Source organism: Acinonyx jubatus, chromosome D1 (assembly GCF_027475565.1).
Source record: "Acinonyx jubatus isolate Ajub_Pintada_27869175 chromosome D1, VMU_Ajub_asm_v1.0, whole genome shotgun sequence".
Classification (NCBI taxonomy): Eukaryota; Metazoa; Chordata; class Mammalia; order Carnivora; family Felidae; genus Acinonyx; species Acinonyx jubatus.
The window spans coordinates 24,847,192-24,865,852 of NC_069390.1; the positions used below are offsets into that span (position 1 = coordinate 24,847,192).

Consider the following 18,661-nt stretch of genomic DNA (forward strand, 5'->3'; position numbering starts at 1 on the left):
GTCATGATCTCATGGTTCGTGGGGCTGAGCCCTGCACTGGGCTCTATGCTGACAGTGCAGAACCTGCTTGGGATTCTTTCTCTCTCTCTGTGCCCCTCCCCCACTCACTCTCCCTTTATCTCTAAAATAAATAAATACCCTTAAAAATATTTTTTTAAAAAGCTGGTACGGTTGCACAGAAGCAGACAGGCTGAATCTCTGTTCTAAGCGGAAGGGAGCTCAGAGGTCTCTAGCAAAGATGTGCTGAGATGCTTGAAAATCCATGGATGATGAAGAGATGACTGAGTAGTGTACAGGTAAGCTGGACAGAGGTGGAGGGGAAATTGTGGAGCTGCAGGCCTGCCCTTTTCTGGCTGAGCTAAGCTTCAGTGACCTCATGTGCAACATGGAGGTAACAGTACCCGCTCTGAAAGAATCCAATGAGAAAACCATGTGCCATTGCTTACCACACCCTGTTTGCTAAGTGGCAGACGTTGTTGATGTTTGTATCATCATCATCATCATCATCATCACCATCAATATCACCATTAGAAAAAACACTGGACAAAAGAACGCGGGATCTAGCTCATTCCTGCCATTACCCGTGTGGCTCTGGACAAGTCGACCACTCTGACCAAAGTTTTCAGGGTATGAAAATGTGAATTTTCTGAGAAACAGGCCCATATTTTATTTGATTCTCAAAAAGAGTCAAAAACCACTTATTTTCAAATTCTATATTTTCAAATTCTATATTTTCTATTCACTTCAAATATCTAGAAACAAATGGTCTCAGCCTATATTAGGATAAATCATACTCGTTATCACTACTCTGTTGCCCTTTATTCTAAAGTTCACCAAATTTATTTTGTATTTTCCTCAAGAAAAAATGTGTTACTTCATTGTTTCAAATGTCGCCCTCAATATTATTATTTGAATATAAATCACAATACACTGTTTTCAAATTTTAAACTTTATTTCAAATACTTAAACATAAAATTGTTCACAAAAACAATATTCATATTAATAAGGAGTAAAAATATTAAAATCCAAAAGTAAGTATTGCAATACATAGTTTGTTTAATTTGAAAACATTTGATAGGGAAACACAGGTAAGCTGCATCAGATAAAATTCCATTGCATCCTGACACCTGAACTTTCCCTAAAACACAAAAAGGAAAGCTCTTGGAAGCCATTAAGCAGACTTTATGATTATTTGTCAAGAAAATAAAGTGAAGTGCCATTCATACAAAAATCTTACCAAAAATGATTTCTGAGGTATATTTATGTAGATTACTACAGTTAAAGAGAAAAAATGAAATAGAACAAAATATCCACCCTTACTTAAAACAATGAAAGTAAACTTACTTAAAACACCCTTACTTCTTAACAATGAAAGAACAGACCATCTCCCAGTCAACGACTGAAGACACATACACACCCGCAGTGAAAAATCATTTGCATCCAAATGGTGATTTGTTCCTCTCAAACACCACTGGCTTACAAACCCTACTAGTCCCCGGAATTTGAATTCTGTTTGATGTAATGCGAGACCTACATACTCAACCAACAAAATCTTTATCTTCGTCTCTATATTGTGAAAACAAATTGAGGCAAAACTAAACTCCAGCTCACCTGGAAGGAAAACACATCTTTTCTCCTGCTCTTGCTTCTCAGTGCGTGTTTATTAATCCCAGAGCACTTTTTGACCTCACCCCAACCACTCATCAGTTTTCATCAGCCATTACCACTGGTCCCTGCAGTGCGCCTCCGTGGGTTGGCAGGAAAACTTGTAGAATCAGGTTTCACTGGAGAAAAATGCATTGCACTTCTGAAGTCCCAGTCTACACTCCAAAAAAAAAAAAAAAAAAAAAGTACAAAATGCTCTGTTCAGTGTGGTGAATTTCCCTGGAGAATGTGCGTGCATTTACAATGGGCATTGTCAAAAATAAAACTCCAGTATAAAACCAGGTCTTCGATATTGCAGTCTCAACACTGAGGGCTCAAACAACCAGAGGCAGCATTTCTACATATTGAAACTCCTGCGGCCAGATGTTCCTGGGGTTTATCAAAATGTGATCTGATTAAGAGATTATTGGGAAGGTTGTGCTATAAATCATGCTGTTAGTCACATGCATTCAAAATAGATCCCGCAATGCTAGAAAGGAGAATTTAATATCAGAAAGTATTTACAGTGCCACCAATCAAGTAACAGAGTGGAAATGGGGGGGGGGGGGATCTGCAAATAACCAGCACCAGCATGCCTCAGGAAATGAATGATTACATAAATTTAGCTGTTTATTAGCGCAGAGACATGCTGTAAGGATCAAATGGGATGAAGGGTAGGGGTGGCTCAGAAGCCCATTAGTTTACAAAATACAAAACTCAACATTCTCCAGAAAAACAAAAACAATTAAAATCTGTATATATTTTTGACAACTAAATTACGAATATCTTTGCAATTTATATATATGCTATATATAAAAAGCAAGGAAGACTGCTGTATTTTTTAGTGGAAAATTCAGGGCTCAAACCCTGCAAAAGCACTAAATGCATGTCATTTAGGATAATGTCACTGACACACGTTTGACAACTAAATTACACAGCTCTTTGATATACTGTGTATGAAGAGTGGCAATTATGGCCAATAAAATCAAAGAAAGGGAAAAAACCTAATTAACACTAACATATCATTATGACTCACTAGCATATAAAATCCCATGCCTGCTCTAAATTGCCAGCAATTGGCAATTCTCAAATTCCTAAGGATGAAGACAATAGTTTCCAAATAACCGGAGCCACCAGAGATTTGGGGGCCTCTTGGGGGCATTAGCATTCCCTTCTATCAAAGAGCTCAAAGCACAATAATGACTTGTAAAACCCACTCATCTCTGCTCCTAAGAATTATAAACTGTAGTGCGATTAGTTCTGGATCCTAAACAAATAATGATACCGCCTTATAAAAAGAAAAAAAAAGATGGTGGTTAATTTTTGTGGTGGAAGGAACATGGAATTTGGAAACAAAATGCCTGAGTTCAAATTCCAGATCAGATATTTACTATCACAGTAACTTCAGGCAGATCGTTTAACCCTCCATCAAATGGGAATAATAACAATATCCACCCACACAGGGTTGTTGTGAGGAAAAATGAGGCAAAATGAATGTGAAAATATTCAAAAGTGGCCAAAAAAAACCCACAAAAAAACCCCAAAAAACCCACTCTACAAATGTTAACTCTTCCTCTTTACTACGAGCAGGATTCATCTAAACAGAGCAGGTGTGAAAAGTACAAAGGTATCCTGCTATGAAAATCTGAATACACTAAAAGTAAACTGATCTTGGGGTATCTGGGTGGCTCAGTCAGTTAAGCATCCAACTCTTGATTTTGGCTCAGGTTATGATCTCCCAGTGGCAAGATCAAGCCTCATGTCAGGCTCTGCACTGGGCGTGAAGCTTGCTTGGGTCTCTCTCTCTCTCTCTCTCTCTCTCTCTCTGCCACTCCACTGTTTGTGCTGTCTCTCAAAAAATAAAAACAAAAATAAGTGATAAAAAAGTAAACTGGTCTTAATAGAAAGAGTAACACATTGCAGAGGGAAAGACTCCATGAAATCTGGATTTAGTAAAATTGACCCCGGTTTCACATGGAGAAAATCTGGCAGAAATTTTTCAGTAAAACATTAGATCTGTTTTTATACAGTAAGTAAACCCAGATTTTAAAAGGCTTCAAGATTATATAGAAAAGCATTGGAGACTCTAATTGAAATTAAAAAGTAAAAATAAAAATCATATTTGGCTACTGATAGATAAGAAAAATGTATTATCAGAAGATTTCATGACTAACTGTAGCTAACAGTTTTATTCTTTCAACTTTATTATTGAAAAATTCATGGTGGCAGATGACCCCCTAAGCCCCTTAAGGTCACTCAACATTGACATCATTGAGACTCAGAAGAAGGCTGATTTTCCAAAAATGTTCTGGATGTAGGGTATTTCTGCATAAAGATACCAAATGAGAAAATGCACTGAGCACTTTGTAAAGGTCACCATGCCATACAAGTGTAAGATGTTATTATCAGAGAAATCTGAAGAGCTTTTAAAGATTTTTGAATCCTGTGGAATAAGCCAAGATCTGTGAAATTTATAAAATAAAGAATTCTACAGAAATGGTATTTAAAAAAAAACACTTATATCTCAATACAAAGAATAATAAATTGAGGGGGTGGGGAATGCAACCACAAGACAAATCCCTTTCCTGACTTCCCTGGCTATTTCTTTGACAACCTTAGCTTTGATTTTCCACGGCACTCAGTCACACACGCACATCTTTGTTCATCTCTGGGCCCCTGCAGTTACTCCTGTTCTGAGTTATTGAGCTTCCAAATAACTGATTTCTCCTGTTGCTTTCCTGAACTCCCTAAATGGCTCAAGCACTCAGCTCATCAGTTATCCATTGCTGACATGGATTCGGCACCTCTGGCCTCTCCGATCTACCACTGCTCGGGTGGTGAAGCCCCACACACAGAAGTGAAGGGTGTCAGGAGAAGGTCTCAGTGCAACCCAGAAGAAAACTTATTTGCAAAACCAACACAAAGGCGGCTGCCCTGCTTAAAAATCCATCGAATCTTGAGTTTCCAGAGAGTCCTCTAGGCCTATTGGGTCCCCCACGCCTGGCTGCGAGTTTAAGGTAAACCCAGAGTTTCTACACGCGTTATGAGCGTTCATAAACTTCTGCAGATATTTGGAGGTATACAACCAATGATGTTTCAAGACATCTTCCATCTCGTAGCACTTGGACTGTCTGGCATTCATTTTTCGGAAGCGCCTGAACAGTTTGTTGCCAGATTCATTTCCCTCGCTTGCCCATGCCCCAATGGAGCCGTCTCTTTCAATAATTTCAGGCACGTGTGCCAAGGTTTTGTGAAAGTAATTGGTGATTTTGCCCTCATATCTATACTTGAACTTGGTAGAGAGGAGCTCAGCAAAACGCTGTGAATTGAAACTATACTGGCAGAGGGATTCTGGGCACTCTTTAGCAGGACATGTCGATCGCCACACGGGTTTCATCTTCAGGTAAAGGTCCATCAGCTCCCTGAGAGCTTCATGCCTCTCCTCAGAGGGGATTAATTCACAGACTGCTTCAACTGTTTCTTTGGTCATGAGCCTCCTGGCAAAGTTGCCATTCATCCTCATGATTGGCTTCAGGTTCATCTTCTTCCGGAGATGCTTGTCCAGCGTAGCCTGCCACCTTTTCCTTTCCTCTTTGGAGGCATTGGGATTCTTGTACACCTCCCCTATCTCTAGCTGGAAAATCTTGTAGAACTCAGCCGCATTGCCAATGTCACAGTGGAGTGCATCTATGGAAGGGACGGTCTCAATGAAAGGTTTCGATGAGACTCCTTTCACGCGATTCCGCAGTTCTTCCACAGACTCGTGGTACGGGTTGGAACGCCAGACCTCGTAGCGCTCCAGGTTCTCAGAGTGGCTTCTGGTTATGGAGTGGAAGACAAGATTTTGAGAGGCCTCCAGGCGGGTGGCATCACAAAGGGTACAAATGTAGACTGAGCCAGAAGCCTCGAGGCCTTCAACTTCCCGGACAAGCTTCTCATCGTACCCAGTGCCCCTGAAGATGAACTTGAAAGTCCGAAGGATGCCTCCCATCTCCAGCACTAAGTTGCTGGCCTTCATGGCCTCCCTCTCGGCAATGAGAGGGCTCAAGATGGCCGTCAGCGTCTCGTGGTCAGACTCGTCTGCCAGCATGAGGCACAAGGGCTTGCAACACAGTTCAGAGTTAGGTTTGACCTCCTCAAATACCTTCACGTTTTCTGAGCCGTGCGCTACAGTAATCTTCATGACTGTGAACGAAAAGCGAACCGCCTTTTCTGGAACTGCTGGCCCGCTCCCATGCTTCTCACTCACATCTCCCATGCCGTCACAAGACTCCTTCACCACGACGGTGAAGGGGCCATTCAGGTAGTCATCCAAGTCTTGGGCTCTCATGCCTTCCAGGATATCTTCTTCCATGTCCATCAAAGCAGACACCAAAGCCGAGTCGTAGCGGAACCGCTTGGCAATGGTGTCCACCGGGTAATCGTCCACAGAGGAGGACAGTCCAGACAGGCCATCAATAATGCCGACGTCAGTGCTGGAAGACACGTTCTTCAGAGGTGGCTGCCACTCAAAGGGGTAGTAGCCTGGCAGGAGGACCTTCTCAGCATTCCGAAGGGCGTGCAAAGGCTGAAAAATCTGCCTCCCCGTGATGGCTTTCACAGTCCTGTACATCTTGTGGTACTGACTGCAGCTGAGGAAGGTGTTGACACGGATGGCCAAGCACACAGCTGGCTGCAGGCCAGAACCCCGTCCCTGCATGATGGCCTCCAGCTCGTCGGCTTGTCTGTGCTCATTCCTTGCCCTCAGTGCCAGCAGGAACAAGGTCAGACACACAGACTTCACATCTCCACCTTCTTCCTTGTCGGCGAAAGCCTTCACTTGCAGCTTGAGCTCCCTCAGGCGATGCTTCTGAGCCCTTCGCGTCAGGGACAGGAGATGCTGGCGGGGCCGACCCCCTTTATTAATATGCACAAAAGTCTCTTTTGACTCCTTGTGGCTTGAGACATGGTGGTTATATTTTTCCAAGCTGACCTCCTCATTGCACTCTTTTGCTGGACATCTCACCATCAGGGAGTTCAAGATGCTCACAAAGGACTTCACCGGACTCTCCAGGTCGGTAGGGAAGCAGGGATATTGGCAACAGGGACAATAGCTGCCCATGACTTTGAGGCACCTGAGAATGCAAATCCTGCAAAATACGTGCTTACAGCTGGTCTCCACAGGGTCAGCCAGGATGTGTTCACAAATCTGGCAGGAGATAGATTTCACAAAGTGTGCAGGGAAGTCCACCGCGAGAAGCTTGGTACTAAGATGAATGTCACTGCACTTGGAGATCTTCTTCATCACTTCCTTGCTGCTGATCCTTGCCCGAGCTCTTTTCTTGTGCCGACGGGCTCTTCTCGCTCGGTCAACCATGGTTTTAAGTTTTTTGCTGAGCTGCACGTTTGGCTGATGACTCTTCCTTTTGAGTCCCCGGCGGGCAGCGTGGCAGATGTCACAGGATGGCATGTGGGGATGCCACTCCATGGGTGCATTCCTTGGGAAGTTAACTTCACACGGGGCACTGCTAAACTTCCTGTACATGATGTTCCAGCAGCTGTGGCAGAATTCAGTGGGGTGGATCGAGTCAACGTCTGCTTTCACATCAATCCGGAAAACCTTGGCAATGAGGTCTGGCCAGGAAGTGGCTCTCTTTTCCTTCTTTCGTAAAAGGACTTGGGTTTTACCATCCACTGGCCCATGCACTGGATAGCTCCTATTGTGCCCATCAGTTTTAAAAGAATTCCCACAGATACGGCAGAGATGGCGAAGGTTGGCTTGGTGGATTGCTTTGTCTCCTGCTTTCCCATCATCATGGGATTTCTTCGAAAACGTAGGGTGAGCTTTTAATGCCGGTTGACTCGGGGCTGGCTTCTGACCATCAGCCTCGTCCAGGACTGCTGGAGATTGCTCCAGAGAGGGTTTCCCCTCGGAGGAAATTTTCTTTTCTATTTGAGCTTCTTCAGGTGCCTTTTCAAAAGATCTCACCCTGAAGAGCTTAAATTTCCATTCTGAAAATTTCATATGCGGGTGCTGAATTTCATCTGGGGCGGAACTGAGTCCCAGGGCAGGTGGCAAAGAGACAGCCATGATGGCTGAGTTACCTGAGAACAATGGAAATAAGTCAGATTAAGACAAAAAATTCAATATCCCACTGATGCATCTTGGAAGAAATAGGAATGAATACATTCAATTGTTCATTCATTCACTGATGCAAAAAGTTACTTCTCCAACCTCCCATTTTAATACACTATGTTAGGTGCTGAGCATACAGCAGAGGACAGTCATTCCCTGCCTTGACAGCGCACGTGGTCGTTTACACCACCGTGCACCACATGGTTTGTGTTACATAGATATGTACACTCTTACTTCTTTCCACCAAAACCTTAAGGTTTTTGAGGACAGAATCTCTGAGTAATTCATTTCTGTCTCTCCAACATTCCTAATACACTTCCTAGTGCAATTCCTAGTATTAGGGTTGAATAGTTATTTGCTGAAGAAATACAAGGAAAAACTGGCTAGTGAAATCACGGAAAAGTCATATTTTCTGCATTGTATTAGCCTCATTGCACTAGCTGGACGATATATTTCCAGCTTTTTAAAGCAGTCTCCCAGGAGGTTGGTTGTTTATTTCTTCTAAACAGGCCATAAAGGGATGATAAAGCTACAAACCCAAAGAAACTAATTACTCACTACTTGAAAGAATGAAGTGAATTTTGAAGCGTTATGAATGCTAGCTAATAATAAGTATCATGGATAGTAATTATGCTTACAATTTTAATTAGTGAACACTGCTGTAAATTATAAGGGCTGTGTCTCTATTAGAAACAAAAAACCACAGAACTTTAAACCTGCAACAAACCATAGGGTGCATGTACAAACATTCCAAAGGGCTTTTAAGATGAAAAATTCAAGTAGTTTCAGATAAAAATCACATAGGCCATCCTGGAAGTCATTACTGGACAATGGACATTAGCTTTATAGTTTGTAATAAGAAGAGGTGGGAATAAGATTTTTCTTCTGATAAAAAAATATTAGCAATTGCATATGCCAGGAAACCCTACCAATTGGTGTCAGTGTAGACACCAATCATGCTGTAGATAAAAATCTGAAAATGTCATTTGAGTCCTCTCCAGATCCAAACAGCCTACTATTCTCAAAATTCCTTGGTACACATCACTGGAAAAATAGCAACTATATTTCAACCTATCATCTCTCTCCCAAATTTGCCTACCTTAACACTCTTGACCCATCAATTATATCAAGCAACACATTCCCCCCCGACTTCTCAGTTAATTAGCTAACAAAATTGATGATATTTTTATATAATCATGTGGTCATGGAGACTAATCCTCAGAGGAAAGAGCCAGGGTGGGATCTGTGGGGAAGGAGGGACAAGTACTAATCCTAACTGCTGCTAACAAAGTTTCTTCTTGAGTCATCCCTTTAAACTACTGAAGTTTATTCCATCTGGCATGCACTAGGCTTCGGGGATTGATGTTTTTCATGAAAACATGATCAAAAAGGAAATCCTGTGAAATTGCAGGCTGTGTGAGATCTGAACACAGGACTGTGTGAGATCTGTACAATTTCAACCATCTCAAAAGTCTCATTAACCTCAGAAGTATCTCAACTGCAGCCCAACAAACACCTCAACATTGCTTATGGTTCAGTTATGTTTCTAAATTCTGTCCTATGTCAGGTGTGAAGGCCTTCCAGGTCTCCCCTGTCCCATTGGCTGGAACTCTTTCCCAAATGCCTTTTCATTCCATTAGCCTTTCCCTACCCAGTCTTTTTCTAACATGCTTGTTGTCTGGATTTCCAAGATAATATTTTGAGGTGTTATTTAAAAAAGGGGGGGGTGCCTGGGTGGCTCCGTCAGTTAAGCGTCTGACTTCGGCTCAGGTCATGATCTCACAGTCCGTGAGTTTGAGCCCCGCGTCAGGCTCTGTGCTGACAGCTCAGAGCCTGGAGCCTGCTTTAGATTCTGTGTCTCCCTCTCTCTCTGCCCCTCCCCTGCTCATGCTCTCTCTCTCTCTCTGTCTCAAAAATAAATAAAAACATTAAAAAAAATTAAAAAAAAAAAACAACTGCATCACCATCTCTGGAGCTAAATAATGAGCTTCCACAATGAGTAAGTCAACCACAAGGCTTATTGGAAGAATCCTTAGAACTATCTCCCCTCCCTGCCCACTCCTCTCCTGACACCCACTGGCTGGAAATGTGATCTGCCAAAATACATTCCTTTAAATACTCCCAGAGAAAGAGTACTATCCCAACCAATTATTAGCCATTGACATTCGAATCAAATGTATTTGCTATTTTGTCTTTCAACTCAACTGCTAAAACTTTATCCAAACAAAAAGCAAGAAGAGGGTGGAAGGGATGTGTTATGCTTTTTGTTTTGAGGGAATATACATCAAGATGCTAATCGTGGCGATCTGTGGGAGCTGTAAATGTTTCATATTTTTCATGCATGCCTATGATCTCTACTTTTTCTGAAATAAACATTTATTACTTCTACAAGAAGATAGAACTTTTAATAACTAGACCTAATGAGGTATTTTTTTTAATCTATATGGTTAGCAAAGATTAAAACTATCATTACTCAGCATTAATGAAGGTGTGGGGAAATGCAAATATCTTCATACATTCTTTGGAGAAGTATAAATTGGTATAATACCCCTAGTGGACAATTTAGCAATGTTTCTTAGAAGTTTAAATATAGTGGGCTCCTGGGTGACTCAGTTGTTAAGCATTTGACTTCAGCTCAGGTCACCATCTCACAGTCTGTGAGTTCGAGTCCCACATCGGGTGAGCACGAGCCCAATTTAGGGTGAGCGTGAGCCCTGGATGAGCCACGCTCCCCACCCCCTTACCTCTCTGCCCCTCGCTCACTTGTATCCTCTCTCTCAAAAGAAAAAAAAAAGTTTAAATATATTCGATCGTCGGTGCAATAAATTTGCTTTTAGGAAGTTATTCTATAGATATATTCCCACAGGCTATTCCTTGTGTGGGCATAAACATTCCACAGGTTATTCCCACAGTGAATATTACATGGAGAAAGACAGAGTGACAGAAAGAGATTTGTTTAAAAAAATTGTTACCTTAGAAAAGAGGCAGCAGCATAAATAATCACCCCTAGGGCATTATTAAGTAAACTATGGTCCAGATATACAGTGGAAAACAACACAGATGTCTAACATTTCCATATGCATTAGTGCATATGTGTGATTTCTATATGCCTCAACGATACAGAAGGAGACCCACACAACAAAGCAGAGAACGGACAACAAGAACAAGTATAGTAAGATTCCGTGTAGGCACATTTGCTCAGACCTGGAAGTGCAAACATTCTGGAAGGATAGGCACTAAAATCTTAACAACATCTACTCTAAAAATGGAATGACACTGGTGAGAAGGTATCTTTAATTTCCTATTATTCATTCTTACACCATTTTAGTTTTTCACAACAGACGTGTATTATTTTTTTAATTTTGTGATCAGTTCACTTTAGGGGGAAATCTTTTAATGACTAGATTTATATGTACCCGTAGTCATTTTAATTTCTTCCTAAATTCTCCCCTCTCCTCACCGAATTTTAAGACCTGGCTAAGCCTCAAATCTGACCAGCATCCTTTCCTTTCCTTTTTTTTTTTTTTTTTTCCTGGTAAACATATAGAAAGGGAACCAAAATATGGACCTATAGACAGCATGAAGTTAGCATGATGAACGAGTTATCGTGTAGTCATTGTTTGACCCTCAGGAATCTTGTAAACGCTTGATCTCTTCTCTTCTAAAAAAAAGGTCTCAGCAGCAGACCAACCTTAGAATCTAAAAGGCAAAGTGACTGTTGGTGGCCCAGCCCCGTTCCCACCTCAGTGTTGCCATCACCTGCCATCACAGCTGTGGGGGCTTTGTCAACACAGGGCACAGATTCATTTTCACAAACCAGGGCAGAAGCTACGGTTTGGTGAGTGTGTGATTAGCGACTTCAGGAGGCTGGGTCACAGCAGCAGCCCCGCCCCCGACTCCCCACCCAACCCCTACCCTGCACACACCTACATCCTAGCACTTGACTCACAGTCTCCCCTCTTCCCATCTTCAACTTAGTCTCTACACAATGTCCAAGTGACCACTGCGTGCCCAAGTGTGACCCCTCATTGTCACACCCACCCCACTCATTCATCCGTTCGTTCACTCCACAAATACTATTTCCTGCTTTTTGCCAAACACCATCATCAAAAAGTTGACAATGTCCACAGCCTTTTTATAAGTCTTAGGCATCCACAACATGACCCTAAGATTCTTGCCCTTCTTCCAGGCAACTGCTTGCTTGAACCACTTCAGAAAGAGAAGGGCACTGTCACAACCCCCTGGTCAGGAATCCTGGTTCAAGAACATAACCTCTGTGTAGGGTCTCTACAGTGGCAATTCCCAAAATTATTGGGTATTAGAATCACTGGGGAGCTTGCTTTTAAATTTTTATGCAGATCATCAGGTTCCAGAGATTCTGATTCAGTTTATCTGGGATGGAGTCCAGAAAATGCATTTGTTAAGCATTTCGGTGATCCTGCTATGAGGAGTCCATGGGTCACACTTTGAGAAAAACTGGACTGCTACTTCATCCAATCTAGTTCAGGAAATTCCTGGCAATACCTGGAAATACCTGGGAAACTACACATTTCCTCCCACCCTGGACTCTGTTTGCTGATGATCATGCCTAGACAAGCACAGTATTCCTTTCCAAGAGTCACAGCTTTCCTTCTGCTGATTTATTTACTCATTCATTCAGGAAGCGCTCCTTAAAGCCTTTCTCTGCCCACAATATTCATTTCCAGTAATTTGGATATCTGTGCCTTCTCTATGAACCTATAGTGTCTTCCTAAACTCGGCTTCTTACTCCTTTCCAATTTTTATACGTTAGAAAGAAAAATCAAATTGTTGTCAGCTTCCCTTGATCCCTCCCCTCAATCCCTGCAAGGAAGAAAAGCCTAAGTCCTTCTGATTAGAAACATAAAAAAATGTAATAAATGTTGTGGCTCAAGGCATGAAAATCATGAGTGTTACCTTGCTCAGCAGGCTGCCTGGCCAAATTGTTGGGATGTCTGTAATTCGTCTGATATCACTTGATGCCAAAGAGAAGGCAAAGTGTGTTCTCCTCCTCCTCTTTGCCTTCTCGTCCCTCAGAACAGACTGCTGCATTATTTATCAGCCTCCACTGTCCTTCCCAGCCTCCCCCACCAAGGACAGCTAACCACACATGATGGCGGCCAATCACAGGCCAGGAGCCCCCAGCTCCAGCTGGCACCTGGCCCTTCAGGAAGCTTAGCTGGGGGACCCAGGTGTCACGGGTGTGTGCTGGAACATTGCCAGAGCTGCCAGTTCACTCCCCAAGACTGTTTGGGTTGGAAATGAACTTGTCAACATAAGCTCTGGCTTCTACCAAGATTCTAGGGCTCTGTGCCTCAGTTACCTCATCCAATACTGATAGCATATACCTCAGAGTCAGTGAGGTTATACAGTGAAAGTTAGGACAGGAAAATACTTGGGACAGTGTCTGCCCTCCGTAGATACTCATCAAATACTAGCTTGGTGAAAATTTCTTGTTGTTATTTTAAAACAGTATCCAAACCATCCCATAAGCCTCGTACCTGGTCAATTCTCAGTCAGAGAACATTGTGCTCCTAGCACCGACACTGAGTTTAAACTTGACTATCAGTGTTTTGAAGTCAACAGACCTAGATCTGAATCTTGCCTCAGGTCTTTGATACATTACTTAAACTTTGGGAGCCATAATCCCCTCATCTACAGGTAGGATGGATCATTTTAGCCCCAAGCAGTAGGCCAGGTTTGTAAGGGCTTTACCTATTATTTAACTGTCCCAACAATCTCATACACTTGGCATTCTTATCTCTAAAGAGAAGCAACAGAAGTTTAGAGCAATGGAGAACTTGTGCAAGATCACACAGCCCTAACTAGTGAACGTGGGCCCCTTAACCACTCTACTCCACTCCACTCCACTGTGAAAGACTATTGGAAGGCGCTTTGTAATAGTGTGAGGATGAATACCTGGCACCATCTGTTTCAAATACCATTCATAGTTCTTAGGCCAGCTTTATTCCCAAAGTACCCCCTCTGTCCGGCTAACATGTGAGGGATTGTCTTGTTTTCATTTGATTCGTGTTTTTTTTTTTAATGTTTGCTTATTTTTGGGAGAGAGAGAGAGGGAGAGAGAGTGAGTGCGACTGGGAGAGGGGCAGAGAGAGAGGGAGACACAGAATCTGAAACAGGATCCAGGCTCTGAGCTGTCGATACAGAGCCGGACGCAGGGCTCGAACTCCAGAATGGCAAGATCATGACCTGAGCCAAAGTCGGACGCTTAACTGACCGAGCCACCCAGGTGCCCCTGTTTTCATCTGATTCTTAGCAAAAACTGTCAGAGAGGCAGGTGCGCAGATTTTTCTGTGCTATGCTGTCCGCCTAAGACACTCCTCTTATATCCCCACTATTTTGCACTTGGGTCTATCTAACCACACAACAGTCCTGGGGACACAGCTTCTGCTCACTAAGCTAAAGACAGAGCAGAAGCCATTGTAATATTATTGGGAGGGATGGCCTGTGGCTTCTAGGCACTTCAGTGTGTTTGTGCCCAAGGGGATGGACTCATCGCCTGAGATTCATATGACACTGTGAGACTGGGCAGGTGGGAGCTGAGACGTTCCGTGTCCATGTTCAACTGTTCAACTCAGCAGGAAGTAGGGCCTCCAGGGTGTGTGGGCTTTATGGCTTTGAAGTCCTCTTTATTCAGTTGGGTCAGGAAGAGAGGAGGCACAACATAACTGATAAGGGAGAAGATGCTTTTCCCATCCATCCTCCCGTCCTCCCAAACCCTTGTCTTCATGGACTCATGTCTCAAGGAGAGAGAGCCAGACGTTCTTGCTTCGCCTTGAAGTGAACGGGAAATATCTCACAGAATTAGAACAAAGCAGCGAGTCCCAGCTTCCAAGGATCGGGCTTCAGTTCTCAAGACTCACTTAGAAGTTAAGTGAAACTGAAGTGACCAACCATCCTACTTGCCTGGAACTTCCCTGAGTTTAGACCTGAAAGTCTGAGGCAAACAGGGTCAGTTGGTCACGCTTCAAGCCCAAACCAGATTTGGAAAATTCATCTAAGTTCAAAATTCATACATGGAATCCTTTCCAATTTTTCTTAGGGAAGTTAGGTGTTCACAGAGACTCATCAAAGAATATGCAGCAGGCCATAGGGGACAGGGGCATGAAAGTCAGACCATTTAGCCATCAGAGAGCTTTATCTGTTTTTTTTTTCTTTTACCATATTTACCATAGAGTTTTGTATTGTCTAATCTTATCAGTTATGTTACCTTTAAAATAGAAAAAAAAAACACATAAGATTTACAAATAAGTAACAGTACTATAATGAATTTTAAATGAGGCAAAATATAATATTGGGTGCATATGAAGACATACTCTTCTAATTTTTTTTAAATAAAAGTCTGGATTTATATATATCGGATTCTTCAAGGGCAGGATTTCCAGTATTTCCTTGTTCTTCCCCATGACCCCTGGGGCCTTTCTCCCATCCATGTTGAAAATACATCACGGTCACCTGGTCCTCTGCCGAGAATTAAGACCTCCATCGGATCATCAGGAGAAACGAGCTCAGCCATGAATTCTTGTCCCTTTTTCTGGCCACTAAAATTCTACCCACTCTTCTTGCTCCAGATCTTTTCCACGTGACATACCCCACCTGGAGCAAACTTGGACTTCCGTCATAAATCAGCAAAGTCAGAGCTGCCTAGGATACTACGTTGTTCCAAGCAAATTAAAAATAAAACACTGCTGATAGATCTTGGCCAAATTTAGCAAGAGGAAAAGAATGAAAAGGGCAAAGTGGCGTTTGGACGACTGGATGCCAGTTTCCAGTCTTGAGCACAGCACTCCCAGCTGAGTGATTAGCTATGGTTAATCCTGGAAGTGTCGACAGGCCCTGCTCTGGCCTGGCTCCCTCTGGCCACGTGCACCTCCCAGGCCGTCACTCCTTTCCCTGGCCTCTCCATCTGAGCCCCCAACCCTCCTTAGCAAGTTGCCTACACTTACTCCCCTTGGCTTCCTGCAGGCCCTTTTAAGAGAACTTTTCAAATTCAATTTCTTCCCAGACAGCCATGAGCTCTAGTGGCTGATATCAATCAAAATCTCCTCCTGCAGCTGTGGTCTGAGTATGTGAACGCGGCATTTTGTGCTCTTATCATAATCCAGCAGATGCTATTTACTGACATCGTGATTACATATATAAGCTTGTATCTATATATCTCCAGCTCACAAAACTCTTGCCTCCTACCATCGCCAACTCAAATGCCAGAGCTGAAAGGGAACTCAGAGGTCATCTGACCCAACGAACACATCTTATAGGTGAGAAACAGTCCCCGAAGGGCAGTGTCCTGCTCAATGTCACAGGAGGGAATCAGTCGCAGAAAAAGCATTGCAAACCAGCTCTCGAGGCTCCCGGGACAAGATTCTTTCCACTTCACTGGAAAGGGAGCATCCCTGCCTCTCCCACCCCCATGCCATCTGGCTCCCCTTAGCCTGGAAAGGAACTTGAGTTGGCAAAGAAGCAGGACCTTAACAGGTCACTGCTAGATTAGAGCCTTTCGTGATAATGCAAAGTTGCCACGGCTCTGGTAGCAGACAGCCAGCATCTCTACACGCTCACTCCTCCCCCACTTCCCCAGTCTTGAAATTGCTTTCTAATTAACTCAATGTGGATTATCCCTGTTAGTAAATTTTCTAATGTGTTATTAATTGCTCTAAACGTCAGCTGCTGCTCCTTCTCCACAAATTCAGGAGTGCCACAGCGGGCTCGCTGATGTTAGCGAGGCTGTTTCTAAACGGCTAGTGCCATCGTGTGGGCAAAAAAAGTCTATCAGAAAAAAGTCTCCTGAAGTCGAATCCGTGAACTGGTTTCAGGAGTCATAGTTTGGTTCTCTTCTCCCCTCCCTTTATCCCAACTTCCATCCTACCCCCCCACCCCCGCCACCTTCCCCTCTACCTCTGTGGGGACCCCCCACAATTTCTATAGACTAAGAAACAATGCCAGAAGCTTAGGCAGTCGAAGTAGCTGGCTCAACACCCCACACCTATTTGGCTGCAATCTTCCATTGGAGTCAAGGGTCCAACGTGAAGCTCATGACTGCTAACTGGCCCCAGAAAATAGGTAATGAATGCCTTCTCCTCGTTCCTCAAACAAGTGAAAACATGAAGACCCCATGGCCTCGTGAAGGAGTCTAAGGAACTGAGAAGTGAGGTGCAGTGGTTATGACTGTACGAGACATCCTTTCTAATTTGGAGTCCTCTGTTCCGTCTTCAAACCCCAAATATAGAAAGTAGTTTCTTTCCTCCTTGTCCTATTTAGCTGCAGATGGTCTAAGAATGAGTTCAAACACCAGTGTAGGATGAATTTGATCAAAATTTCTTAAGGCTAGAATTCAAGTTTGAGGAATGAGCTTTCTCAGCCTAGGGTAAACATAATAGCCCCAAATGAGTAATCACAGGACGGCACTAGACAGTTTTACAAAAACCTGCACTGGGCAACTGTCCCAAGCTCTACAATTTGGGGGTTCCCAAAATTGCACAATAATTTTTGGAGGGTAAGAAAAAGATACTTTTAAACAAGGGGACTTTAACTGTAATTTAATTTAATATAACTGTGTTTCTGTACGTAGTTACTACGTGGCTTGATTTTCTATATAATGAGAACAATTGCTATGTTTTCAATAAATGTTAGTTAAAAACTATTTTCTTTTCAACTTATGAATAGTGGTTCTGGAGAGAAACGGAAAGACAGAATCAACTCATTACTTTTGTGCAAAAATCTGTCATTGAATTGCCTATAATGTTTCTCAAAAAACAGTTTATAATTTACTATGTGATTTAAATGTTTATCTTATTATAAATTTTTCCTGGGACACTTCTCCCGCTCAAACAAAGAGCACAATTTCCAAATGCAGATAAAATCCCACCATGCCATTATCACTGCAGAAAAGAGAAATGTTTATATCTTTAATTCCACTTCTAGGGATGGCTATTAGTATCAATAATTTACTTCATTATACAAGTTTCTACAAAGACCAATCTGGATTCTACTCATTCCTGTCTTCATGTCAACCTTAAAAAGTAACTTTGCTTGGGGCACCTGGGTGACTCAGTTGCTTAAGCGTCCACCTCTTGTTTTGGTGCTCAGTCCTGTGTCCTATTCTGTGCTGACAGCAAGGAGCCTGCTTGAGATTCTCTCCCTCTCTCTCTGTGCCCCTTTCCCACTCTCAAAATAGATGAATAAACTTAAAAAAACTTTTAATACAATTTTTTTTAATAAGTAATTTTGCTTTGTGACAAGAAGGGGTGGGGGGGACTTGCTGAGTTGAACTTTAGTTGAGATTTGATGTTCTTTGTACTTCTAGCAAAGAACATACCATCATTCTCCTCCAATCCTCCAACCTCCTTCAACGTATCCAATATCTCCAGTACCCTCCACCCTCCCCCAAAAAATCACCAACCACTAACAAAGACCCATGATTATTTTTAGTTAGCATGTATTATACCAAAAAAAAATGTTCTCAGCAATGTGATATCATGACATGTTCTCAGACTTCTTAAGTCGCGTTGTGGCTTCTTTATTTCCCATCGCCCACAGGCCATTACGTAGAGACTTGGTGTAAGATACCAGGAATCAACTCCAGGTTCAATGGCCTCTTGGCAACGTGAACTCATGACCTTTCTCCAACAAAACTATTTCTCCTTGGTAATAATCAGCAACAACATAGTATAGTGTTGACATAATTTCTGATTTCTGCCTGTTGATCTGAAGGTGGGTGTCATGGGCTGAATTGTATCTCCCACAATTCACATGATGAAATCCTAACCCCCAGTACCTCAAAATGTGACTGTATTTGGAGATGGAGATAGAGCCTCTAAAGAGGTGATTAAGACAAAATGGAAGTCGTTCGGGTGGGCCCTAATC

The 18,661-nt window shown here is 42.7% G+C and overlaps 1 protein-coding gene across 1 annotated transcript; it reads right to left on the reverse strand.

Moving 5' to 3' along the window:
• Positions 1–1,911: 1,911 nt before the first annotated feature.
• RAG1 (recombination activating 1) lies at positions 1,912–12,819 on the reverse strand. Its single transcript, XM_015074391.3, has 2 exons — positions 12,695–12,819; positions 1,912–7,728 (listed from the first exon to the last, which is right to left on the reverse strand). The coding sequence occupies exon 2, from the start codon at positions 7,712–7,714 to the stop codon at positions 4,583–4,585; it is 3,132 nt and encodes a 1,043-aa protein (XP_014929877.1). The 5' UTR covers positions 7,715–7,728; positions 12,695–12,819; the 3' UTR covers positions 1,912–4,582.
• Between the last annotated feature and the right edge of the window lie 5,842 nt (positions 12,820–18,661).